The 27810-nt window shown below is 40.3% G+C and overlaps 1 protein-coding gene across 9 annotated transcripts in view; it reads left to right on the top strand.

Moving 5' to 3' along the window:
• The window catches only part of FSIP1 (fibrous sheath interacting protein 1), a 156073-nt gene that overhangs the window by 115849 nt on the left and 12414 nt on the right, over positions 1-27810 (top strand). For 7 of the 9 annotated variants that reach the window (XM_061611472.1, XM_061611471.1, XM_061611473.1 and 4 more), the window contains one exon: positions 26170-26671. In XM_061611472.1, the coding sequence (XP_061467456.1) occupies positions 26170-26671 (502 nt within the window). Of the gene's footprint in view, positions 1-1345; positions 1492-26169; positions 26672-27810 lie in introns of those variants that run through there. The other 2 variants (XM_061611474.1, XM_061611476.1) reach the window with 2 other exon arrangements.

Raw genomic sequence — 27810 nt, forward strand, 5'->3', positions numbered from 1 at the left:
TGTGCCACCAGATCTGCCAAATCTAGTAACGGGCGTAGTTGGTGCATCAGCCCTCGCTGCACAAAAGCAGTCCTGGGCACTGCCAAAACCTGGATATCAAGGTCTAGAAATGGATTCAGGAATACACCCAACATCTTGAATATTCAAGGAGAGTGCACCTCTTTCTAAAATAAACTGAATTCAGTTCCCTTACCTGCCTCTCTCCTGATCAAGAGCACCTGTGTCTTGTCTGGATTAAGCTTCAACCTGTTCATCTCATCCACTTCAGAGTGAGAGCAGACATCAATTCAGAACATCAACATGTTCCTTGGATTGTGATGGAAAAGAAGGATAGAGAAGGGTGTCATAAGAGTGCTTTGACACCGAAGTCCAAAACCCCCGACAACCTCCACCAAAGGTTTTGTCATTATGTAGATCAGGGCTAGCAAATGTGGTGCCCTTCAGTTGTTGTTGGTGCCCTCCCATAATCCCTTAGCATTGGCTATGCTGGCTGAGGCTAATGGGAATCGTAGTCCCAACAGCATCTAGAGGGCACCATGTTGGCTACCCCTGATGTAAATGTTAAATAGCATGGATATTAAAAGAACTCTGGGGGACACCATAGGTTAATGAGCTTCCCAGTACCACCTTATGGGATGACCTCTCTAGGAAGGCCTGGGATCACTGCAAACCAGCATCACCCAGACTCATTCCAGCCAGGTAGCCCATACGAATATCAAGGCTGGTGGCATTGAAAGCCACTAAGAGGTCTGGCAAAAGCAACAGAGACACACTTCTCCAGTCTAGTTCCTGACATCCAAAGCTGTATAAGTCCCATAAACAGGCATGAAGCCACAATGAAATGGATCGGGATGATATAGATTATTTAGAACTAAGGCATGTTTACTTAGAAGTAAGTCCCACTGAAAGAACACACTGCTTAGTATATGTCATAAGATTACAGCCTTAGTGTCAACTGCATGGTCACTTTTGCTCTGTTTAACCAGCAGTCCTGTATGGTTTTACCTGGAAATAAGTCCCATTGAACTCTTACAACCCACTGCACGTTTAATTTATAGTGCTTAGTTCTGTGCTGGCTTGTGTATGTGCTTCAAAAAAGATTACTATGTGACTATCAGTGCTTTTGTGCATTTTCCTTCATAGAAGTGATTTCTGTGCTGAAAAATAATTATGTCAGAAACTGCCTTAATTGCAAATACAAATTATTTTACAATGGTATGCTTGCGCTTGCTTTAGGTTTGTTTCCAGTCAATAGAAATACACCAGTTCAAGGCCACTATAAATGGTTTGCAGATAACTGTCACTATAAGAATTTTAAAAAATTGTTTTTCCATTGTTTCTCCAGATGGCCGTTGTTCTGGGACTTGAAGAACAGAATATCAGTAATAAAAATAAAGGCCAAAGAATTATAAGAAAACTAAAGTAACATCAGTGGTATGAAACAACAGGGAGTCTCAATTTGGCAAGTTAAATAAAACATTGTCGAATGTATCAGAGTGTCATTTGTAATATAAAACTGCAAATTTTGAATGCCATAGGATTTATCTTCCAGTAAAACAAAAGTGTACCTGTAAAAAAGAGTCCCTCACTGCTGCAGCAAAGCCTGGGGGGTGGGGGAAGACTGCTGGGGCTCAGGTGGGAGGCTGCACTTTCTGTCTGACATCAGGTAATACTTTGGGCTGTGTTTGCCTAGGGTCTTGCAAGGCTTTGAGCAAGAGGTGGGAATGAGGCTCATAAAAGCCCGTTTCCCACCTGGACAACCAGCTGGAAGGAGTAGGGAAACTGGATATTCCACTCACTGGCCCCTCTTGGGCTGAGGAATACATTGGCCTCTGGGGATCAAGAAGTGTTTTTTTTCCTGCTAGCCCATGTTAGTTTTTTTTGGCTGGGCTATCCCTTTTCATGGCAGTTTTGTTGGTTTGCATTAATTTATATAATTTTACTATGATTATTTTATTTTTCTTTTCATCACAACTTTGTCAGAAGAACCAGTGTGGACATGGGAAGTGACCAATTTTGTGAGAATGGGGTGATGTCTAGCAAGTAAATCATGGCGGAGATGGGAGATAGTAGGGCACAGGGTCAGTGCCAGACTTCAGGGGAACCTTGATGTTCTAACAATGCCCTCCAACACCCCCACCCAAGAGGATGGGTCCCTTGCAGGCCATCTAGTCCTATCCCTACTCGTGCAGTGATCTGTAATGCAGGATGCTACTGTAGCAACCTTGACAGACTGTCATCCAGCCTCAGCTTAAATACCTCCAGAGAAGGAGAGCCCACTGCTCCCAAGAAAGCCTGTTCCATTGTCCAACGGCTCTTTCCACCCGTTGGTTCTAATCCTGCCCCCTGGAGCAACAGAAAAGAAAGGAGAGGGTGCACTAGTGTACCCTAGCACTTAATTTGGAAATTGCTGCATTATCCAGTTCAGCTGAAATATAAGTCAGCATGAGCAGAATATGAGCAAAATATAAGTCAGCATGAGCAGAAATGACCAGGCATTTTAGCATGTGTTTGTAATTTTTTTTAAATGTTTTTAAATTTGTATATTTGTATATTTGTTTTTAATGTTTTTAATTGTTGTAAACCGCCCAGAGAGCTTCGTCTATGGGGCAGTATACAAATGTAGTAGTAGTAGTAGTAATTATCATTATAACAACAACAACAACAATAATAATAAAAGGCCCCTTTGATCCCTTTGAAATGCGCAGAACTTGAGCAACTGATTTATCCACCTTCAGGAACTGGCAGAATTATCTGAACAGAAGTCTCACAATATTGCTGAATTTTGTGAAAACAAAGGTTAATGAGCAGAGAAGCAGGAGGAACCAGAAGGAATAAATGAAACCTAATGGAAATAGAATGGAACTAAATTCCACTCCTCTTGCACTTGTTATTTTCACTATTACCCAAAAAGAAGATTGACAAACAGCCCACATTCACTGGTGGCATAATAGTTAAAAGTTTGGTGTTTATACTAAAAATAAATACAGAAAAGTGCATATTTTTAAAAATTGAGGACTGGATTTTATTTGCCAATCATTAAAATCATCTAGTCCTGAAATTTGCAAGATGATGCTGTTTCATAGCCTGCAACTGAAAGAATTATTTTGTGGAAGGCTGTTATGTGGTCATAGTTCCCTCAAGGTTTTGTAGACGTGGATGGGTGTGTAGTTGGCAGAACTGAAGAGCTTGGTTTAGGGGAGGTCAAGGACAGAGTTAACAACGAATGTGAATTCCTTCACAAGCTCTGTGAGAATGTTTCCTCCAGGGCTTGAGTGAAGGTAAGCTACTGTGGGGAATGTCAGATTGCAGCTGTGCTCAGCAAGGTGTGTATAATGTTTCAGAATTCCAGTGGAAAGAAAGAGAATAGAAATCCCCAGCTATTTATCTTAATATTTAACCTTTAACTTGAGAGTTTTACAGCCATCTCTTACATCGCCACAAAAAACAAAAACAACAGAGAGAGATACTAAGTGATGTGTACTGATCAAAACTTTGAAAATAAAGTTGGGGAACAATTGTGAAAGCTTGTATTTAGCCAAAATGCTAGATTGTGCCTTATTAGAATTTGTGCTAGCTAGTTCCCATTACTTTTGTTATTACTGCTGGACAGAAGTGTGTGTTCCTTTTCTTTTTCTGTCAGTTATGCATTCTTTTATAGTTATTTTTCTCAAAGCATTCTCTGCTTTCTCATTTTTGCCCAGGATCAGTATCAGAGAACAGCATCACTGGCCACTTTCAGAGGCCTATGCCCCAGCAGCAGGCCCACTACCAACCCTTAGAGCCCCTTGACCTTGCTACTCCTGCTCTTTCCTGTCACTACCTCTTCACCTGCTCTCTGCAAGTGTGTGAGCAGCGACAAGGATAAGCAACAGCCTCTATTTGCTTTGCCCTCTTGGTCTAGGGAGTGGTGCAGATTGAACCCAAAGCGACAGGCCAGGTAAATGGGCAGCAGCAATAGTGATGGATGGGTGAGGACTTGAGGATATCTTACTCAGCAGCCCCCCGCCCATCTGATGCCAACAGTGCTTTTATCATCTCTTATTAACCAAGTCATATGGGATATAGAGCACACAAATGTACTTACCTGTACAGAGTTCCATATGGTCAGCAGCTCATTTAAACCATGTGCTGGTTCCTTCATATGCAGTGGTTGAATACCAGTGATCTGTCGCTTAGAGAAAAGCCAAGCTGCTGTGTGTATGGACGCTGCATATGAAGAAGTCAGCACATGAGTTAGTATTCTTTAAACTCTGGGCCATGTGGAATTCAGCATGGGCTGTTCGCACAGCCTGCATCTAATCTAAACTAGCCCTAAGGATTTTGAGCAGGGACCATTTCATGTCTGTATGCTTTGCAGTGCTTAACAAAGGATTGTTTCAGACATTACGTTGTTGTTGTTGCTGCTGCTGCTGCTGCATTTGTGTACCCCCCCCATAGCCGAAGCTCTCTGGGCAGTTTACAACAATTAAAAACATTAAAAACAAACATACAAATTTAAAAACACTTAAAAAAAAACTAATTTAAAAACACATGCTAAAATGCCTGGGAGAAGAGGAAAGTCTTGACCTGGTGCCGAAAAGATAACAGTGTTGGCGCCAGGTGCACCTCGTCAGGGAGATCATTCCATAATTTGGGGGCCACCACTGATAATGCCCTCTTGCTTGTTACCAGATTCCCAGCTTCCCTCTGAGGAGGCACCCAGAGGAGGGCCTTTGATGTGGAGCATAGTGTACGGGTGGGTTCGTGTCGGGAGAGGCGTTCCATCAGGTATTGTGGTCCCAAGCCGTGTAAGGGTTTATAGGTTAAAACCAGCACTTTGAATCGAGCTCGGAAACATGCAGGCAGCCAATGCAAGCGGGCCAGAATCGGTTTTATATGTTCAAACCGTCTGGTCCCTGTTACCAATCTGGCCGCTGCATTTTGCACAAGCTGCAGTTTCCGAACCATCTTCAAAGGCAGCCCCGTGTAGAATGCATTGCAGTAATCTAATTTGGAGGTTACCAGAGCATGGACAACTGAAGCCAGGTTATCCCTGTCCAGATAGGGGCGTAGCTGGGCCACTGACCGAAGTTGGTAGAAGGCACTCCGTGCCACCGAGGCTACCTGAGCCTCAAGTGACAGAGATGGTTCTAGGAGAACCCCCAAGCTACAAACCTGCTCCTTCAGGGGGAGTGCAACCCCATCCAGAACAGGTTGGACATCCACCATCTGGTCAGAAGAACCACCCACTAGCAGCATCTCAGTCTTGTTTGGATTGAGCCTCAGTTTATTAGCCCTCATCCAGTCCATTGTCGCAGCCAGACACTGGTTCAGCACATTGACAGCCTCACCTGAAGAAGATAAAAAGGAGAAATAGAGCTGCGTGTCATCAGCATACTGATGGCAGCGCACTCCAAAGCTCCGGATGACCGCACCCAACGGTTTCATGTAGATGTTGAACAGCATGGGGGACAGAACTGACCCCTGTGGAACCCCATACTGGAGTGTCCAGGGTGCCAAGCAATGCTCTCCAAGCACCACCTTCTGGAGCCGACTCGCCAAGTAGGAGTGGAACCACTGCCATGCAGTACCTCCCACTCCCAACTCAGCCAGTCTTCCTAGAAGGATACCATGGTCGATGTTATCGAAAGCCGCTGAGAGATCAAGGAGAATCAACAGAGTCACACTCCCTCTGTCTCTCTCCCGACAGAGGTCATCGTACAGGGCGACCAAGGCTGTTTCTGTGCCAAACCCAGGCCTGAAACCCGACTGAAATGGATCCAGATAATTGGTCTCATCCAAGAGTGTCTGGAGCTGGCTTGCCACCACTTGTTCAAGGACCTTGCCCAGGAATGGATGTAACAATAATCAAATTCAGGTGAAGCTGTGGAGGTATGGCAGCCATGCCCTCTCCTGGACAGGGTTTGGCTACAGTCATTCATGCTCTTTAACATCCAACTGCAATGTGTTATCTGTGGGTTGCTCTTGGTGGTTCAGAAACTATTTGTACAAGATATGGCAGCTAAATTACTGATTGAGGTATGGAACTCATCTTAACAGTTTAAAGACAACTTCATCGGCTCCCAGTTCATTTCTGAGCCCAGTTCAAAGTGCTGGTTTTATTAACAGCTTGGGACCACGCTACATTAAAGGTTATCTCCTTCAACATAAGCTTGTCTGGCTATTATGTTTTGGAGGCCTTTCTTTGAGTCTTTCTCTTCAGGGGTTAGAGAGGGACTTTTCAACTGTGGTGCCCCAACTTCAGACTTCTTTCCCCAGGCACTGTATATCTTTCCAACATCTGACTAATTTTTTGTTCATTTGCCATTTAGCTGTGTTTTTATGTGTTGTTTTAAAGTTGGCCCATTTTCTGATCTGGTTTTATCCTGGTAATTTTTTCTGTAAATTGCTGTTTTTAAGTTACATGCAAGCTGAGAGGTTTTTGCTTAATAGAATGGGATAAACATCTTTTACATAATGAATGCAAACCTTTTTTTTTTTGCCATGAGGTATATGAAATGGCTCCAACCTTTGACTCTAAGTAAATTTTAAGAAAATAATGGTAATAATAATCTTCTTTTGGCAGATTATTATCTCATCATTTCAGAAATAAACTGTCCATATGTTCTACTAATGATTAAATGAAAATGCAACAATTGATTCTTACTTGTTGACTCTTGGCATTTCACAGAGCAAGTGTGTTAAGTTAATTGAGTTCACATCCTCCCCCCCCGTTTTTTAGATGTTCTCATTCCTTTAATAGTTATACAACAGGCAGAAAATCAACAGGCTAAAGTCAAAGGTCCCCCATCATTGCAATGTCAGACTGGGTGAAACTGCACATTGTATATTTCCCCTGGAGCCTCTTTAAGCCCTTCCTCCCTTAAAAAAAAAGCAATGCCATCTATGTACTCAAGGTTTTATACATATAAGTTTAGGATGCTTGTGCTCGTTGTAAATTAAAAAGAGGAAAAAAGGTGCAGCCTTTCCAGGGAAATTTTTCTCTATCTGACATGGGGTATGAAAAAATGTGACCCACCTAATCTTATAACAAAGAAATATCTTATATGGAAAATTGTATTTATATTCACCTTTAACTCCCTTATGAGTTTACTCATCCATTTCTCTCTAGGAACCCACTTAATGCCAAATGTCTAACAGTGCAGTCCTGTGAATATCTACTCAAAAGTAAACCGTGCTGAGATTAATGGGGTTTATTCCCAAGTAAGTGTATATAGGGTTGCAGCTGCACTCTGTGGGGTTTGCTTCTGAAATAGATACTCATCGGATTGTACTACAAATGAATAAAGTGGAGATTCAGCCTCCCTGGGAGCCTTACCTTAAGTAATCCCAGGTGTCTCATTGTGGCTTTCATTGCTGAGCTGCTCTGAAAACCAGGGAGGACAAGATGCCTTCTTCAGAAAAAAGCTATGAGCCAACCAAAGCATTCTATAGTAAGATTCCTTCCACTATAGTTCTGACCTGAACATTCCTTTGTAACGTTTAATATATTCAGATAGGTTATTTCAATGCTGTGCTACAGAAGCTGCATTCCTGTGTGCCTTTACGGAACAGAGCTGTACAAGACAAGAATGCTTTCATGGTTTGTCAGACTGGCACTTTGTGTCTGTGGGAACTGTAGTCGGAACGTTTGGGATTATGCTGAGCAAAAGATGCTATAATCAGCTGCACAGTAAACTGGCTAAGAGACAGGCAAATTGGGTCAGCAAGAAGGATATTGGGATCTAGAGCTGTGCACTTGTCCTCTCCGACCCTCATAGCAGGGGTCAGAGTAGGTAAGAAAGGACACATCATTCTTCACCTCTCCACTGCTGCTCATAGCTCAAAAGCTGGGTTCAGCCTCACTACCCTTTATTAGTTGGACTCAATCTTAACATCATCAATTGGTTCCTGAATTACTTACTAAGTAGTGAAGAGCTTAGGTTACAACCTGCAGCCCTCAGTATTATGTCCTTGCTGTCTGCATTGTTTATGGATTGTAGTTGCAGCATCCCCTTAAATATCATGGATTCCTCTGGGGCAGGTCCACTAGTTTAGTTTCTTACTTTGCACTAGCACCAAGCCGTGCACTCATGGCATGACAGTAGCCCTCAGAAATATTATTATTAGGTCATGCTGTAACCAGAAGGCCACATTTTTAGCTGATCCTGCAGTCGTATTGAAATCATTGGGACTTACTTCTGAATAGACATGTTAAGGATTGTGCTGTGAATCCCAAGATTATGTGGGATGCTTAATAGCCATGCCCCCCACCCCATCCTCTCTTTTGTCTGTGCCCTTCCCCCATCTCCTATAGAAGGAGTGGGGAATATGCGGTCTTCCAGATGTCGCTGTGCTACAGTCTCCACCATCCCTGACCATTGGCCATGCTAGATCGGGCTGCTGGAAAAAGCAGACCAATGACAGCTGAAGAGCTGCAGGTTACCCAGCACTCTCCTACAGCAAAGACTTCAGGGATGTTACACACAGCAGGTGGAAGGAGAACCAAGGGTTGAAATGACTGAGAAGAACACGGGGGGAAAGCTGTGGCTTCTGTGTCTCCTGTTTCATCTAGGGACTTAAAAGAATGTCATCGATTTCTGGTTGCAACCTAACAAACATATACCCATGGTGAGGTTAATGTACTTTGCACAAGCTCAGAGGTACTCTCTTCTTAATTCTTCCAAAATCCCAAGGTTAAATCCTAGCATTGAAAAAAATACTGTGCAGTGTGTTAGTTAACCTTATCTCAGATTAAAGGCTGGCTGTAAATCCATACAAAAGCTCACACTAGTGCCATGTAATGAACCCTTCTCTTTAGGTGTATGGCATAGAAATGGGGAGCCAATCTTCTAAGTTGGCAAGATGGCACTAAACTGTTCACATTGAGGGATTGTATACATTATGCGTCTGTGCACTTGAGGAGATTTGAAATAGCTGACACTTTGAATTTAATTATTTGGTTGATGATAGAGGTGCTGACAGTGATTATTTGTACATCTGGCATAAATTTAAGAAAGGGAAAAACAATGATACCAGTGTTCAGTCTCATTTTTCTTTGTCTCCAACATATACGTGAATATTCAAGCAATTGCTGTTTTCTACAAAATTGTTTCTAAGGCTGCAACCCTATGTGAGCTTATCTGGGAGTAAGCCCCATCGAACACAGTGGGATTTACTTCTAAGTAAACATTAATAGGATTGTACTATAGAGATACATCTTTTATGCAGCATTTTTTCTTGTTTGCTTAGTTCATTCATTGCACTTTGAACATAGGAAGCTGCTTTAGTCCATCTATCTCATGGTTGCCTACACCAACTGGCAACAACTCTCCAGGGTTTCTTCAGAACATTCTAAAAAGCACCATGTAAATAGTAAGGACAGTCTGGGGTGACAAGAGGGAAGAGAGGACCCTACTCCTGTAGTGTTTGTGCAAATAATTTGGTATTAGAATATTCCTCCCCTGTAAAGAAAAGTCCATGCTGCTGTTCCCTCACCAGTTTCTCCATGTATGTCCAGTACAGGAATGCAACAAACCTGAGGATCTAATGTGCATTTGTTAAACTTAAGTTCCAGTTTGTGTGAGCATGGTGTAGACATTATTAGCACTATTCAAAATGCCTTGCTGAGCAAGGCATCAATTAACACTTTTTAAAAGCTACAAAAAGTATTAATTTTAATCCTGGATTTTCTTAACATCTTTAAGTTGATTATGCCAGAATGTAAACACTGAGATAGTGGACACTGACGCCACTTTATACCTTAACTCTGAGGAAATAAAAAGCAAGCATGTGCAGACTAGATAAGCGTATTGGCTTTTTGTAATTAAAAACTGCCAAAACTGCATCTAAGCCTTCTTGGCTTACTGTGTTGATTTAACTGAAATTCAGAATCACAGCAGCATACAGTGAAGCCAAATTCATATTTTACTCTAATAAAATATGTGGTGTAGTGGTTAAGGTGTTGGACTACGACCTGGGAGACCAGGATTCGAATCCCCACACAGCCATGAAGTGCACTGGGTGACCTTGGTCCAGTCACTGCCTCTCAGCCTCATGAAAACCCTATTCATAGGGTCGCCATAAGTCGGAATCGACTTGAAGGCAGTACACTTACATTTTAAAAATATGTTGACATATATTTAAAGACAGGAGATGTATTTGTAGCAGACATACCCAAAGGCTATTATTTACCTCCCTTCTGAAGGAGTCCAGAGGATTAGGGCTAAGAGGCTAGCTCCTCACTCTTCACTACCTTCTCAGATTTGCCCTTTCTTGAAATGTAGTTCTAAATTTATAGATTTATTATTATTATTGTTGTGCAGCACACAAAAACACTAAAAGCACTTTAAAACATTAAAATAAAACATCTTTAAAATCATATTAAAACAAAACATCTTAAAAACATCATTAAAAAAAACTTTAAAAATGTCTTAAAAGCAATTCCAGCACAGATGCAGACTGGGATAAGGTCTCTACTTAAAAGGCTTGTTGAAAAAGGAAGGTCTTCAGTAGGCACCGAAAAGATAACAAGAGATGGCTCCTGTCTAACATTTAAGAGGAGGGAATTCCATTGGTGCCACAACACTAAAGGTCTGCTTCCTATGATGTGTGGAACGGACTTCCTGATAAAATGGTATCTGCAGGAGGCCCTCACTTGCAGAGCACAGCGATCAACTGGATAGGTATATAAGGGGTAAGATGATCTTAAGGCAGCCTTTCCCAACCAGTGTGCCTCCAGATGTTGGACCACAATTCCCATCTTTCCTGGTCATTGGCAATGCTGGCTGAGGCTGATGGGAGTTGTGGTCCAACAACATCTGGAGGCACATTGGTTGGGAAAGGCTGTCTTAAGGTATCCTGGTCCCAAGCTGCATAGGGCTTTGTACAACAAAACCAGAAGGCCCGGTAGCTAATGGGCAGCCAGTGCAATTAGGATGTATTAGTACTGGTTCTCTTGGCTTTTACTAATGTTTTGAAATACTGTTTAGATACTTGGTGTTTTTTGGTTTGAAATAGTGTTTTATTGTATATTTGATATAACGCTTGTGAATTGCTTTGAGAAGAATTTTTTCTTGAAAATGTATACAAATTTGGTAAATAAATCTAGATTCTGACGAGGGCACTGTTGCATCTGGTAGATTGGGCTGTAGCCCATGGCATATTCTGTCACAATTAAAGATGGGGGAGAAATTAGATTCAGTGCTCATTAAAGCCAAATTATCCAATTTGCACTTTCCAAAACAATATGAACTGAAACACAGCCATCCTTCAAAATTCACACTTACCTCAATTTTGTGATGCAGATCTCTAACCAATGTTTATCAAATTAATGCATATATAAGGGGGAAGTATGCATAGAAATGAATAGCTTTAGTGAAAATAACATAAAATGCATTATATTAGGAAGCATTGCTTTCAAAAATGTGAACGTTAGTCAAAATTGCATGAAAATATGTGTGTTTGTTGTTCTTATGTGCCTTTTAAGTTGATTACAACTTATGGCGACCCTATGAATCAGCGACCTCCAAGAACATCTGTCATGAACCACCCTGTTCAGAGCTTGTAAGTTCTGGTCTGTGGCTTCCTTTATGGAATCAATCCATCTCTTGTTTGGTCTTCCTCTTTTTTTTATTCCCTTCTGTTTTTAATTTTAGCTTCTGAATTTAAGATTGGAAAAATGAGAACCTGGAAGAACTGAAATGTGACTAGGGATGGAAGGATTTGTCAAATACACGTGAACTCTTTCAGATGTTACAGGACTAAGGCTGCAATCCAGTACATGTCTACTGGGAAGTAACCTCCATTAGGTTCAATGGGACTTACTCCCAGGTAAGTGTGTATTGGATTGCAGCCTGTGTCTCAGACAATGTAGTTCCACAGAGATCCCACCACATCCTTGGTGACTACAAAAAACAAAGCTAGCCATCTGAAACCATCCTCACTGTTTTCAGGATCCAGGCATCAGTATCCTGAAGTATTCTGGATAGTTTTTGGTATCCATTGTTATATGATATTTCTGTTTGCTCTTGTAAGTTTAATGAAGCCACTTTTCATAATGAACAGAATTACAGAATCGTAGAGTTGGAATTAAAGCATACCTGACAGGTGGTTGTCCAGCTGCCTCTTGAATGCCTCCAATGTTGGAGAGCCCACCACCTCCCTGGGTAACTGGTTCCGTGGTCGTACTGCTCTATCAGTGAGGAAGTTTTTCCTGATGTTCAGTCGAAATCTGGCTTCCTGAACTCTGGGACAATCGAGAAGAATCCCGCCCTTCCTCCATGTGGCAGCCTTTCAAATACTGGAAAAGTGCTATCATATCTGTCCTCAGTCTTCTCTTCTCAAGGCTAAACGTGCCCAGAATAGTGCTGTTGTAACTGAGGAAGAGGGAATAGGTGGAAATTGGAGAGCCAGGAACACTATGAATCTTAGCCAGTGACTGAAAGATGAACAGAGCAAATTGGGCTGATGCTAATATAATGGTGTGGGTCCAAGATTGCTCTGCCAGCAATATTGCAACACTTTGTGTGTGTGTGTGTGTGCAGGCTCTTGCATGTGCACACACACCATTAACTTTTCTGTCAATAATATATAAACATCCAGATGCTGCCAATTCTGATATGTAGGAAACCATATGTTGTTTCAAGAGATTACTGAATGCTAACAATAGATTTCTTTCAGCAAGGAAGGAGCGACTTACTGAAGAGGAGATTAAAAGCCACATTTGCAACATAACACTGCATGTTTAATACATCTCAGTAGCTTAAGGATGTGAAGAACTGGAATAAAGAATGAGTAGTTACGAGTTAATTATTATTTCTTTGAGCCAAAGTTGTGAAATGTAAAAGCAGCGAGCCTCCCATCCATTTTTCTTGCATGAAGAATATATCTCATTATTGTAGATTACCGATCAATACGGCTTTGATAAGACATCACTCGAATGACACAGCATTTGGAGGGCTGGATTTTTAACTGGATCTGTTTTTAGAACATTTCTAACTCTGCCATATTAATGTTCTAAGCCAGTGTTTCCCAAAGTGTGGTACGCGTACCCCTGGTGGTATGCGAAAGGGTTTCAAGGGGTACGTGGCTGAATGTGTTTTTTTGTACTTTATCATTGGGTTTTAGCGGCAAAAAACGTGTGTGTGTTCTTTTAAGAGAAAATACAGTTCTTGTGATTTCTCCAGTTTCTCACACAATCATGTGAGGGAAGATCAGTATAATAACAGTGGTTTATCCCGATGTTATTCAACGCGTAGTCTCTTTCGACTTTGGCCACCAAAAAACGCTTCTACAAACAGACAGATGGCGCCACAAAGATATTTATGTGTATGCTCGACTACAAAAATGTTCACGCGGGGAAGTGGGTTTTTTTCTCTTTCTTCAGCCCTGCAGCGGCCATCTCGCCAGCCACTTCCCTCTTGGGGAATCTCCCGCTCTTCGGCTGCAGAGCGGTTTTTCCCCCCATCCTGCCTGGCCTGCCTGCTCATCAGCTGTGAATTTTAGGCAGGAGGTTTGAATCCCCTGCCTGCTCTTGGGCTGTGTGCCTGAGTGGCTTCCCAGGCAGGATGGGGGAAAAACCGCTCTGCAGCCAAAGAGCGGGAGATTCAAACCTCCAACCCAGGCAAGCACTGCCTCTGTAAACCCGCTACATGCTGCATGATTTTTGGCTGGAGTTTCTGGTTTTGGGGGGTCCCCTCCGGGTCTTTATTTCCAGAATGTTTTTTTTGTTTGAATAATAGTTATTTTAATTATTAGTATATGAATTATTTCTATATTTTTGATTATATATTTTTGTTATATAAATAGTTCTATTATTAAAATGTTTATTACTTTGTATTTATTTTTTTACAAACATTTCATATAAAATTATAGGAATTAGGAATGTGTTATAATACCTTACCCTCTCCCAATTATTTTTGTGAAAGTTGGGTACGCCGGTAAAATCAATGTCTCAAAAGGGGTACGCGCATGTTGAAAGTTTGGGAAACACTGTTCTAAGCCATGAAAAAGTAACGTATGTTAACTTTTGCTGATTGCCTATCTTTGTTACAGTACTGACACTGAAAACAATTCCTAAACCTTGAGCTTGAAAGCTTGGAGTCACAACAGGGTTTGTGCATAAAATAGCTACAAACGTGCATTCTCATCACATGCAGCAAGATTTATCTTATAGACTCATGTAGCTGAGGAATTCAGCTAAGCTTCAAAGTCCCTCCGGTAGAAAAAGGCATCTGGGGTCAGGAATATACCATGCTAGTTGGCTGCCTCAAACCTACATAAAGATAACCCTGCAGGAAAGATCATTAGCAGGCACCTGCCATGGCTGCTGATGAATTACTTTTTTCACCCTCAGCATTAAAACATGTGGCACACATAGGGACAGTATCTTATCAAAAATTAGCAAGAATAATGAGCACATAATCTATTATAAACGGACCCAGACTGTGGAGCACTTTTTTCTCCAGCCGTGATGTTTATGGCACATATGTTTGTCTTACTAAAAAGCCTCTCTATATACTGTAGTATTTCGTTACGTATTTATTTATTTATGCTTCCTCCCAAATCTGGGTACAAATACACAATAAAAATACCATCAATCATGTAAAAACATGATAAAATATAAATTCATTAAAACAATTGGAGCAACTAAAGAGCAGGCGGTCTGTTACCATTTAGCGTTAAACTCTTAAAAAAGCATGGGTGAACAGATGGGTCTTTACTTGGTGCTGAAACAACATAAGTGTCAGTGGCATGTGTACTTCTAAGGAGAAGGTATTCTATAATTGGGACACCACTCCAGGTTAATAGTGTGCAAGTCATGAGAAGGACCATAGAAATAATAGTTCCTATACTGTTCAGAGGGCTTACAGTTTTCAATAAATGGACAAGACAGGAATGGCAGGGGGAAATTGTGGAATGACATTGAGTAGCTGAATCAGCCAACTGATTTTCCTGATGGAGGCTCTCTGCTTTTGACAACTGTATGACAAGCAAAAAATCAGCAGGTATAGCCTTACCCAGGCAGGCCTGCTGAGAGTTGGCCCTGGGCCTGGGGCAAGATGGATGATTCCCCTCCCCCCAATCTTTCTACAAACCAAATGCTACTACTTTCTTTAAACAAGTCTTTAAATGACTTAGGTTTAACTTAGGGTGAGAAAGATTGAAACCAAATGAAAACAAAATAAATGAAAACGTGTTTTTAATTTTTTTAAGTGTTTTTTAATTTGTATATTTCTTTTTAATGTTTTTAATTGTTGTAAACTGCCCAGAGAGCTTCGGCTATGGGGCGGTATACACATGTAATAAATAATATTAATTTATCAGAATGGGATAGTTAATATGTTAATAAGAAAACACTGTTCAAAATAACCCTTAAAATGCATAATTTTAAAATATATTCAATATTATTTTGAGACATGTACTTTATATCAGTTCAGGCTACTTTTCATGCTGTATCCAATGGTGTAAATAGTTTTACATTTTTTTACTTAGTACAGGACCTACAAAGGAGGTCCAGAAAATTCATGGTGGTCCTAAATTTCCTGCAAGTACTGGAAACTATTATTAATTTGAAGTTTGAAGAACAAGTGTTTCAAGTATTTGGTTTTACAAAAATGAAAGACAAGATAAAAATATGCAAATTTCTTCTGGCAAATTAATTCATAATTAAGTATTCAATAATGAGATATGAGACCAATCTATCCTTACTGTGAGTAGTGCTAGTGAATCTCTGTACTTCTACTTCAGCAGAATCCTCATTAGCGTTTTCTTCTTCTTATAATGCTTGAGCATCCAAAAACTGCCTTTCAATATTTCCCTCATCACCTCATGATGATTTTGAAATAAAGCCCAGGCTGAATGAACTTGTCTGAACTTTTGTTGCTTTTTCATATTTTTCTCACTTTTCTCTTCTGTGCTGTAGACTATTAGTTGTACTCCATAATGTTAATTTCACTTTAAAAGAATGCCAAAACACATGTAGATAGGGTTTTTCCCATAGACTCCAATTTTGGGGGGTCCTCTCCAGGTTTCTGGGTTTTGTTTTTATTATGTGCCTTCAAGTTGATTACTACTGCTTTAATTTTTAAAAATACATTTAAGTTTCGAGGTGGTCTGGTTCAAGAGATATACACCAAAATGTCAGCTCCTCCCCTGCAACTTCTGTTAGTAGCCAGCTGCTCTAACCCCCACCCTTCCAGGTTTTTAGCCAATAAGTGAAGTCAGGGTTGTGATTGACAACGGATTTGTGGATCTCCAGGCAATAGCTAAACCCCATTGCAGGATCTAAAAACAGTTTCCTTTTCCTGCTTATCTGCACATCAGGAATTCAGTAAATTTATAGCTTTCAGCAGCATCAAGAGTACTTTCTCTGTGCAGATCTGAATACATTGGGACTTGCTTCTGAGTAAGCATGCATAGGATTGCAAAAGAGCTTATGGTGGCCTGATTCTGAACTTTGGGTTGAGTAAGTGAAGTTCCTTATCACTGAATTGCAGTCCTGTGCACTCTTCCCTATTTAAGCAAGCTCCACTGAATACATTGGGACTTCTGAGTAAACATGTATAGAATTGCATAATAAATATCTTTACATGTTGTGTAAATAACATCTTTGACATTCTTGCTTATTTAAATATTTCTTCATACTATGTCTCAATATATATCTGATTTCATACTATGGTTGTATGTTATTATTTCGGCTACATTTTAAGTGTGCCCTTCTTCGCTGGGGTGGTCATGGTCCCCCTCTGTTGTTTTCACACTGAGGAGCAGATTAGGCTGAGAGATGGTGAGTAGCCCATGATCACAAAGTAAACATTGTAGCTGATTTCCATTTTAAATTAATTAAATTTATATGCAGGCAAATTCTATGAAGTAATGCAGATCCACATAATACATTTAAAGCATATCCAACTCATATTTAAAGCACGTAACATCCCCCACAGAATCCTGGGAAGTGTAGTTTCCCCCTCACAGTTATAGTTCCCATCACCCTTAACAAACTACAGTCCCCATGATGCTGTGGTGGGATTCTTGTGCTTCAAATGTATGTTGAATGTGCTTTAAAGAACAATTTAAAAAGATCAGAGCTTGGAAAAGTTACTTTTTTGAACTACAACTCCCATCAGCCCAATCCAGTGGCCATGCTGGCTGGGACTGATGGGAGTTGTAGTTCAAAAAAGTAACATTTCCAAGCTCTGAAAAAGGTATATTTTTTAAACGGGAAGGGCTGTAGCTCAGTGGTAGGGCATATGCTTTGCTTGCAAAGATCCAAAATTCAATCTCTGAAAAAGACTATTGCCTGGAATCCCAGACAGCCAATGCTAGTCCATGTTATCAGTACTGAGCTAGATAGTACCAAATGGCATGAGTTGGTATAAGGCAGATTCCTTTGTTCCCAAGAGCCATAGTGACTCTGAAATTTATTTGTGTATTTTACTTTCAGCATTTATATACTGCTTTATTGTAAAAAACCTCAATAAAGAGTTTACAGAAGGAATTAAAACAAAAATTATTGGCAAAAACAATTAAAAACAGGAACTGAAAAACATTCAAAATAATAAAACCAACAGAGTTAAAAACAGATAAAAAGTGTCTTTTTCTCTAATAGCTTCTACATGCCTGCGTAGGCTTGCCTGACCAAAACATGTTTTTAGCAGGTGCCAAAAAGAGTACAGTGAATGCACCTGCCTAATGACAGTAGGCAGAGAGTTCCAAAGTGTAGGTGCTGCCACATTAAAGGATCAATTTCTTACAAGAGCAGAACAAGTACTATATGGCGCCCCTAACATGGAAAGCACACCTTGAACTTGGCCTGGTGGCAAATCGACAACTAGTGCCGATTCCAGAGCAGAGGTATTATGTACTGATAGGGTCTCACCCATGTCAGCAATCTGTGCAGTCCCTGGTCAGGTTGTGCTGCATGGGGATTTCTGTGACCTTGGCTTACTCACTGCCAGGTTTTTTTAGTTTTGGTTTTTAGCTAGGCTAGGAACCCTAACTGGTTGTGGGATGCTGAGTTTTCTGCCTTACTCATAGGGATCTTATTGTGGTTGGCATGGTATTGCATTTAGGACATCATCACTGTCTTTTGTTTTTCTATTTGCATTTCATTTACCTCTGACCTCACTCCCTTACATCCATAGAAGCAACAACGGTGGTTCCATGCACTCTGCTCAACCCCCTTAAACCCACTGATGATGCACCTTGTTGTTTCCATGATGGTTTGTTTCTCGCTCAATAGGGTTACCAGGTGTCCGGGTTTCAGCCAGATACTCTGGCTTTTGTGGGTCCTCTCCAGGTGACACCTTAATCTCCGGACTCTCAGCTTCAATTTAAAAAAGTTTCTAGATGGTCTGATTCCCGAGATATACACCAAAACATCAGCTCCCCCCCGTGACTGTTAAATCTGTTTAACAGAACTGTTATAGCAGCTCGTAATTCTAACCCCACCCTGTCAGGATTGTAGCCAATAAGTGAAGCCAGGGCTGTGGTTTGTTGACCTCTGTGCAATGTCTAGACCTCATTGCAATGCCAGAAAACATGAATTTAGAGGAATTTCTCTCTAATTTTTAGACGTTTCTAAGTCTAGAATTTTTCTGAGCAGTAAAATGCTTACCCCTTCCCTAAGCATATTGAATAAACAACATTTCTGGTTCTTTCAAAAGCTATGATTTTTATTTTCAATTACAAACAACAAAAACTGTGTTCTAAAAAAAAAGTTCAAATGTCATAAAAGCATTGTAAACTGTTTAGAAACAACTTTAATTTGTTACAACAGAAAACTAATGTGGATGGTATTGTGGGGTATTTTCTGACCCCATTAATAAACCTTCAAGAAAATTGTTTTATGTCCCCAAATACTATATAGTTTGTACCAACCCATTGACTCCCTCAACAATATATTTCCACTCTTCATCAGACTGTCTCCAATCTGCTTGGTTAGGCCAGTTAGATTGAAACAAAGGGGAAGAAACCCCCACTTTAAATGCAGCCAGCCAGCTTGCTTCCAACGTGCCTGGTTTTGTCAGCTAAACTGGCATAAAAACAGGGAAGGGGCTACTTTCCCCAGAACATTGGGTGGAGGGAGGAGCTTGGGCAAAGAAAGGGGTTTATAATTCCTACCAATTGTAAAATAAAATTTACTTTGCTTGTAGAAGCCATATTTTGTTCTTCCAGGAGCCAAAGGTGTCTCCTATAACAATAGGACCTTGGAGATGTGATTGCAAGTTTGTTTACTGTTTGTCATGTGACTGCAAGTTTGTTTGCCCTTGCAAAGGTGGAAGGGGTACTTTGATTTCAGTGCATTTTGGTTACCTATCCCTGACCTTTCTTTCTATGAAAAAATGATGGGGTCTTTTTTGTCCCCAATCTGCTAACAATGGCTGGGGTCAAAATAGACCCCAATGGCAAAATTCAATGCAATTCTGGGGTGTATTTTGACCACAGGTGTTTTGTTATTTCCAGAAGGAAAAAGGTAAGTGGTAACTGGCTGAAATTTGGAGTTGTTGTAAGACTGACAGTTTGTGACAATGTCCTAGAAAGACTACCCTGTAGATATACTTATATGAAAAGTGCACCTTGGGGAGGTATTGACCTCAAGAGTCAGGATTTAAAGGAAGTACCTAAAACTTAAAACACACCCAGGCACAAGAGGCCGAGCCTCCCATCCCATCCACAATTTTCCCCTTGCCACCTATAAAATCATTGAAACTGATTGTTATTGATGTCATTGATTCTTAAATCAGGCCAAGAAGAGCATGATCCTGCCAAAGTCAAGCCCTTTTGGTTTCAACAGGAGAGATTTAAGCACTTGCTGAACCCTTCAATTAAAATCAATGTGATTTGATTTCACTGGTTCCCTTGCACTCCCTAGCTCAGCTTCCTCCAACATGGTGCCCTCCAGATGTTTTGTACTGTAGCCCCCATCACTAGGGTTACCAGACCTCCAGCTTTCAGGGGTGCTCTTCAGCTCTCCGGCCAAATCACCCCCTTCTCCCTGAATCTCCGTTTTTTTGTCATAGGTTCTGGTCTTCCAGCCACATTGGCAGTGGAGGCACAATGTGGAGGGAGGGAGGGGAGGGCTGGCAAGAAAAAGAAGGAGGAAGCACTGCTGTTTCTGTTTCTTCTTCAGCTTTTCCTTCCTTTGTTCCTCCACTGCTGCCGCTACCCAAATTCCTCGCCACGTTACCAGCGGCCAGCCCGACATTATAAATAATTTCAGGGGCATCCTCCTCCTCAGAGCACAAGCCATGGCCACTGCGCAGGTGCACGCTTCGGAGCTGTGGCCACTGCAGAGGTGGAACAAAGTCCCTCCCTCTTCCAGAGCAGGGTGACTCCGTCTGCCACTTAGGGTTGTTGCTGGGAGAGGCTTCTGTACATGTGCCAAATGCTGACACTTCCCCTCCCATTTTTTTCCATCGTAAGCACCCAACAAGGGGCACCGACAAAAGAAGGTGGCGAGTTGTGGGGGTAGGAAGGAAAGTGCCTGGGGAGTGAGTGAGTGTGTAAGTGAAAAGTGAGTGGGTTGGGTAGGAAGATGCCAGGGGAGTGACCTTACCGGGGCCCACCCCATGATGTCACTAGGGCCTGCCCCTGAATTCTCAGGGTTTGGGATGCTTGTGACCATGCCAACCACAACAAGATTCCTATGAGTAAGGCAGAAAACTCCACATCCCACAACCAGTCAAGATTCCTAACCAAAAAAGAAAACTAAAAAAATCCTGGCAGCGGGTCAGCCAACGTCACAGAAATCCTCATGCAGCACGACCTGACCTGGGGGCTGCAGTTAGCGCAGAATGCTGTGGCATGATTGCTGACATGAGTGAGATCCTATCAGGACATAAAACCTCTACTCTGAAATCTGCATTGGTTGCCTGTTTGCTACCAGGCCAAGTTCAAGGTGTGCTTTCCATGTTACTTGTTCTGCACTTGTAAGAAATCAGTCCTGTAATGTGGCAGCACCTACACTTTGGAACTCCTTGACTATTGACGTTAGGCAGACACCTGTTTTCAGGACCGGCTAAAATCATTTTTTGTTTAGGCAAGCCTATCCAGGCACGTAAAAGCTATTGTGTTTTTCAATCTGTTTTTAACTCATTGTTGGTTTTATTAATTTGAATGTTTTTAAATACCTGTCTTTTAATTGTTTTTGCCAATAATTTTATTGTTTTAATTCTTTCTGTGAACTGCTTTGAGATTTTTTTTTACAATAAAGCAGTATATAAATGTTGTAAATAAAATACATAAATAAATTGTGGAGTCACTATGGCCCTTGAGTCTCTTCCCACTTTTAGGAACAAAGGAATCTGCCTTACACTGACTCAGACCATTTGGTACCATGTAGCTCAGTAGTGATGACATGGACCAGGCAATAGTATATTCCAAAAATTGAATTCTGGACCTTTGCATGCAAAGCATATGCCCTACCAATGAGCTACAACCCTTCCCATTTAAAAAAATATCTTTTAAAATTGTTCTTTTCAATTCACTCTTGAATGCACATCATACCTAGGGCAGATCCACACGATTCATTTAAAGCATATTCAACATCCATTTGAAGCACATGAATCCCACCACAAAATCCTGGGAACTATAGTTTGTTAAGGGTGGTGAGAACTATAACTGTGAGGGGGAAACTACACTTCCCAGGGTTCTTTAGGGGAAATCATGCACTTTAAATGTGAGTTGGATGTGCTTTAAATGTATTGTGTGGATCTACTTAATAAATTTTGCCTGCATGTAAATTGTTTTAATTAATTTTTCAAAATGGAAATGAGATATAAAGTGTAGTGAGTGACCAAGGGCTACTCACCATCTCTCAACCTATCTGCCCCTCAAGATGAAAAAAACAGAGGGGAACCATGACCACTCAAAGGAAGAAGGGCACACTTAAAATATAGTCGAAAAAATAATCTACAACCATAATGTGAAATCAAATTCTTATTGGGACACAGTATGAAGAAATATTTATACAAGCATGACTATTGAATATGTTTATTATTTACACAACCTGTAAAGATATTTATAGTGCAATCCCATGTTTGTTTACTCAGAAGCAAGTTCCAGTGTATTCAACGGGGCTTACTCAAACAGGGAAATATTCAGAGAACTGCAACCTCAAGTGATAAAGAACTTTTAACAATCCTTTTGAGACCTTATCCCAGTCTGTGTCAGAATTGCTTTTTACTAGGTTAAACCTTATCTTTTTTAAAAAAAAGTTGTTTTTAAAAGCTTTTTAAAAATATTTTTAAAGATGCTTTGTTTTAATATATTTTAAAGTCTGTTTTTATGATGTTTTAAAGTGTTTTTAGTGCTTTTGTTTGCCACCCTGGGCTCCTTCTGGAAGGGCGGGATATAAATCAAATAATAAATAAACTTCATTCACCCAACCCAAACTTCAGAATCATGCCACTTTAACCTGTTTTGCAACTGTTTATACTTGTTCTTTGGTTATTGGATTTTAAAAGGATTTATTTCTTATTGTGAGCTGCCTTGGTTTCCAATCACCAACCCTACCTCACAGGGTTGTTGGAAAGATTCCATACACATACACAAACACACACACTGCTTATGTAAAAATACACCCCATATGATAGTTTATTGTCAAACCAGTTGGTCATTGCAGCACATTTTTTAAAAAAACAGTATTAGTTTCCTACATAATAAAAACTGCAATACCTAAGTAAGCCCTGCCTAATTGCGTTTAAAAAATAGGATTGGAGAGGGAGAGAAAGATATACAACACAAACACAATTCTTTGCTATGCTCACTCAAAAGTCCCATTAATTTATAGCACAAGCCTAATGTCTACTCAAAAGTAAGTCCTATTGAATTCAATGGAGTTTACTTCAGGTACGTGTGATTAGCATTGCTTTATTCCCAGAAAAGCAAGTATTGTATTAAAACTTTCATATTGGGAAGATTTTCAAAGTACTGCCCTCTTCAACAGCCCAGGGTTTGACTCTTGCGCACAAGAGAAAAAACAACAACTGAAAACTATATACTTACCCAGTTTATGAGGTTTTCAGATAAATGGGGAAAACCACCATTTTCTGGCTCTGGGTGGCTGGGTATTGTCAAGCACACTTGTGCTGACACCCCCCAAAACATTGTTTCTGGGAGTAAAAAATAACCCCACCTTACCATTGGAAATCTCATTGGGGTCAAAATGTATCCCAAAAACCATTTTCCCCCAGATCATTATGAACCCTTGAACTTAACATTAGAATAGCTACAATATATTTCTGCTAGTAAGTTTTTAAAATGAAAAAAATATTCCTCACAAATGTAACCCAATCTTTTAATTATTTGTCTGAATGTCAGCTTGTGTGTTGATTGCCTCAGCTGATTTACTTCTTGACAAGAAGAACTGTTTGTATAAGGACGCCAGCAAGAAATATGAGAAGAAAATAAACCCCTTGGGGAGGGCTTGATTAGTTCTTTTATGGCTAAATCTACTGAATAGGCAATTGTGGCTGTACTCAGGGAAAAACATACTATAGTTTTGAGAATTACATACAAATCCTAAAAGCCATTTATCTGGAGTAAGGCTGGATTTGCTAACTTGTATTGATGATGGACTACTCTTGTTTTAATTTTAGTGCATACACAGGCACACACACACATTTTGTTGGCTGTTTGGGTGATTCCTCTGGATGGGGAAAACAGGATATAAATTTCTGTAAGTATGAATAAATGAATAAAGTTTTGCACAGAAAGATTGATCTACCAAAGAGCAACTTCTACATTCACCTGAAGAGACTCAAATTTGATTGACTCCATGACTACTGTACTGTCTTGTGAAACTGAGTTTTTTTGCAAAAGCCAACAATGGTGGGAAGAACTAGTCGCTTAATGCCATCCAACTTTGGGCTATCAGCTTTCCCCACCTTTACAGAGGCTCTGCTGCCTTTAACAACTGAATGTCAAGAAGAAATTAACAAGGTGAAGTACCTGGCATTGCAGTATTTTCATGACAGGGAAATATGAGCTGTTACATTTTAGCCCATCAAACAGTTGTGAAAGATAGAAAGGCCTTCACACAAAACCACGATAGCTCTAGATATATACTAATTTATCTTATTTTTGTAATAAAACTTAGGATCCATGTTTTTATTGGTATTTCAATAAATTAAGTACTTCTATATATTAAGGAATACTTCTATATATTAAGGAATATTTAAAACTTTTTTTTGTGACCACAAAACCTTTCTTTTTTTAAGAACAGTCATAATTTCTATCACTATATCCTTGTCAGGAGGGTGTGTTTTCTATCAAGCTATGAACTCATTTATCAAATATACTAAAATGCATTCATCACTTAATGACAGCATGATCCAACTCAAAGGGTAAGACTTTTGAGCTCAAATGTGATGGCTAAATATGTGCTTAAATGTCTTCCATGAAAACCAATGAGGATTCAAACTCGGCTGAATTGTGACCTTTTTGGCATGCTGTAAGAATCAGTTACACACCCAAAAAATTTAGACTGCTGTTTCTTAGCACTGGCAAGAGGAATATATGATTGGCATATAAACCATGTGCTGTCTTAGGGCACAATCCAACTTGCATTTACGCCAGGCTGAGGGGCGTTGGATATGGCGGATTTCCAGCTGAGCTGGCTGGGTTCTGGCTTACGCCAGTGTAAGTTCCTTAGCCTGGCTAGCTGGCTCAGGCAGGACCCAGCTGGCTCAGCCGAGACCAGTGCAAGTGAAGCCAGTGTAAGGTCTGAAAAGGGGGCATGTTGGGTGTGTGTCATGGGAGGGGCTCAAATCCCCACTCTGCCATGAAGCTTGCTGGGGGACCCTGGGCCAGTCATAGTCTCTCAGCCTAATCTACTGCACAGGGTTGTTGTGGGAATAAAATAGAGAGGGAGGGAACCATGTATGTCACCTTGAGTTCCTTGGAGGAAAGGTGGGGTTTAAATATAATAAATTAACAAATAAGACAGTCATGCATAAGAAACAAGACCTTTTCAAAGTGATGCCTGAATTGTGGAATGTCCTGAATGGGGAGCGTGCCAAGCTCCATCGCTTCTGATGTTTAAACGCATCTGTGTTTCCTTCTCATTATTTTTTAAATCTTTTAACATCTTATATCTGATAACAATTTCAAGTTGTAGTTTGAAACAAATCTGATTCCAAAACAATAAGTTAGCCATCTGTTTCATACATCCTCACTGTTTTAATTGGTGCTACATCGGATCATTTAATTGGCTTATTGATGCCACTTTTAAATTTGTTAGTATGTGGTATACAAGTTGCTACTTGTGAGATTCACTGATTTTTTGAAAGCATGAGTTTTTGATTTTTTTAAAAAACTAAGTTGTTAGCCACTTTGAATGTAAATAACAGAAAGGTAGGTCAGACTATATCTAAATAAAGGCACAGTCAAAAGACCTACCACAGCTTTAATCTTTCCTTCAGTAGACTGTCTGGAAGGCTGACAGAAGCTTTTAAGTTTCCAGCTGCTTTCTGTCTGATGAAGTTACATTCTTGTCCGAGACCACTACATTTGCCATTCTCACATACAGACTTCTCTGCATGGGTCCTAAAGTGTTTGTCTATCATTCATTAGGATCTTTGCACAAGCATGCAATCTTTCACAACCAAGTGGGCAGTCATAGCCTTTTGTTCCCTTTTTTATGCTGCAATTATGAGAAATGGCTGCAGTGGTCCCCGTGTAAGTGACAGCATCACACTGATGTTCCTTCATATGGTTGTGTATCCAAGTGTGAATAGCAGTTTATGTTTATACTGCTCTTACTGGGCCTCTACAGCCCATAAAAATGGCACCTAAGGACCATTGTGGGTGCCACAGTGAGGAACAGGTAAGGTTGTTTCAGCGCTATCACAATGGGGCCACTTGTGTCCTCGTGGTATAAACAGGACATTTTGTCCTGTTCCATGAAGAGTTGCCTCTCAACAGCTCTTCAGATCAGGCTGGTAGCAAGTTCACACATGTAGTTTTACAAAAATACACAGATGAAAGATGTATTTCCAGTTAAAGATCATATTAAAATGTGTTTGGTTCATTGTCTGGCAGTTTCATTTTGGAGCCTGGTATATGTCCTTTGGCATCAAAGATCAATGCTTCCATTATTTCTTTGTGTTTTTCAAGCTGCTTTATGAAGGCATTATTTATAGTTGTATTTTGACAGGGAAATCTTTTATCTTGTTTTTCCAGCCAGGTGTACTGCCTTGTCTCTCAGAAGAACAGCTTAATGCCCTTCTGGAAGAATGTGTACAAACCCCAAGAGTAAACAACCTTGCTTTGCAAAGATCTCAGGGATCCTTTCTTGAGCGAGCAAGTCCCTGTTGCGACACAGCTGTGGACACCATTACTGTAGAAGATGCCCAAAGTGTGAAAATATTGGCAAACCAAGAAATAGTTGAAGCTGAATATAAAGATATGTCTGCAAAGGAAATGATGGAAACTTCTGCCTGTAGTCTGAACGAGGCATTGGTTGAATCGCACCCGTCAGAGAAAAAAGAAAATTATAATCAAGACGACGAAGAGGAGATGGCACATATTACTAACTCTGACAACTACTTCATGTCAATAGCCCTCAGCACAGAGAGGCCAAAAAAGCCTTCTTTTCTTGATGAACCTTTTTATTGTATCAGCTTGAACAATGAGCCATCCACAGATGTCGACATTCCTGGCATAACATTGAAAACCAGAGGAGGTGAGGTTCTTAGAATAAGCTTTTGATTGCGATTTTTAAACAACCCATGCAGGTTCCCACTGAAGGTATGCACTAATGCATTATGATTACACCGGTAGGGCAAATAAGCTCTTTCATAAGGCACAAAATGATGCCAGAAATAACACAAAATTTCAAAATGTTTTCTGGCATTCTTGAACAGACATAAATGGCTGTGAGATTAGTTCTCTTAGGAAAAGCACTAAAAATAATGATTGATTATGTCAGCTGGCAATAAAGTTGAATATACATGAATTATCTCTTTACTAACAGGCAAACCTGTTTCTTTTGTTCTTTGTGTCAATAAAATGAACAAAAGGTAGCAGAAAAGGTCAGCTGATTGCATTTGTGTAAACTAAAAGAAACTGGTAGCATTGTCCAGAAATAGCACAGAGATGACCGGTGTATTTCTAGTTTCAGATCATATTAAAGACTTTCTCGGTTCACTGTCTGGCAGTTTTCCCTTGCTATCCAATAATGATTATGATAACAGATGCATTGTCACTCTGCTCTGAGCATACTGCTATAATGCACAGAAATCCTTAGAAGTCAATTCATGTGTATAAGTCGGCTGTGATCCCCTTTAGGTGTGGAAAGCATTCTGAGCACTCAGCAGGGCTTCAAACTTTTCTAACAGAAGCTTCTCCTGCTTAATGACACTTCTGAAGCACAAAATTAAGGTGGATCGATAAGCAGTATTTGGAGCTACTGTTGGGGGAGGAAAATGGCAGGAGCTCATGCAAGTATGAAGCTTAATGCAAGTTCCTGTGAATTGTGCTGCTGCTTTTTATTCTTTGTAGCAGAGAATAATTTAGTGATTGCAGGGATTTTTAAAAAATCAATTTGTAGATATAAAAGCTTATTTTTCCAACCCAGTGCTGTCCAGCAGAGCTTTTTAAAGTGATCTAGTTAAGTGGAAGGTGATTTAGAACCCTTATAGGCCTGCTATGACCAATTTGCAAAACACATTACAGGTGAAATTGCTCACATCTATTCTCATATAGATGCAACAGTTGTAACAGACTCCTTTCCGATAGTCATTAGGGCTTCATTTGATCAGTTTCTTATTGATACTTTTCCGTTTGTGCCATTTGAGGAACTAGACCTTGTCAATATCCTTG

The sequence above is a fragment of the Rhineura floridana genome, chromosome 2, assembly GCF_030035675.1.
Source record: "Rhineura floridana isolate rRhiFlo1 chromosome 2, rRhiFlo1.hap2, whole genome shotgun sequence".
Classification (NCBI taxonomy): domain Eukaryota; kingdom Metazoa; phylum Chordata; class Lepidosauria; order Squamata; family Rhineuridae; genus Rhineura; species Rhineura floridana.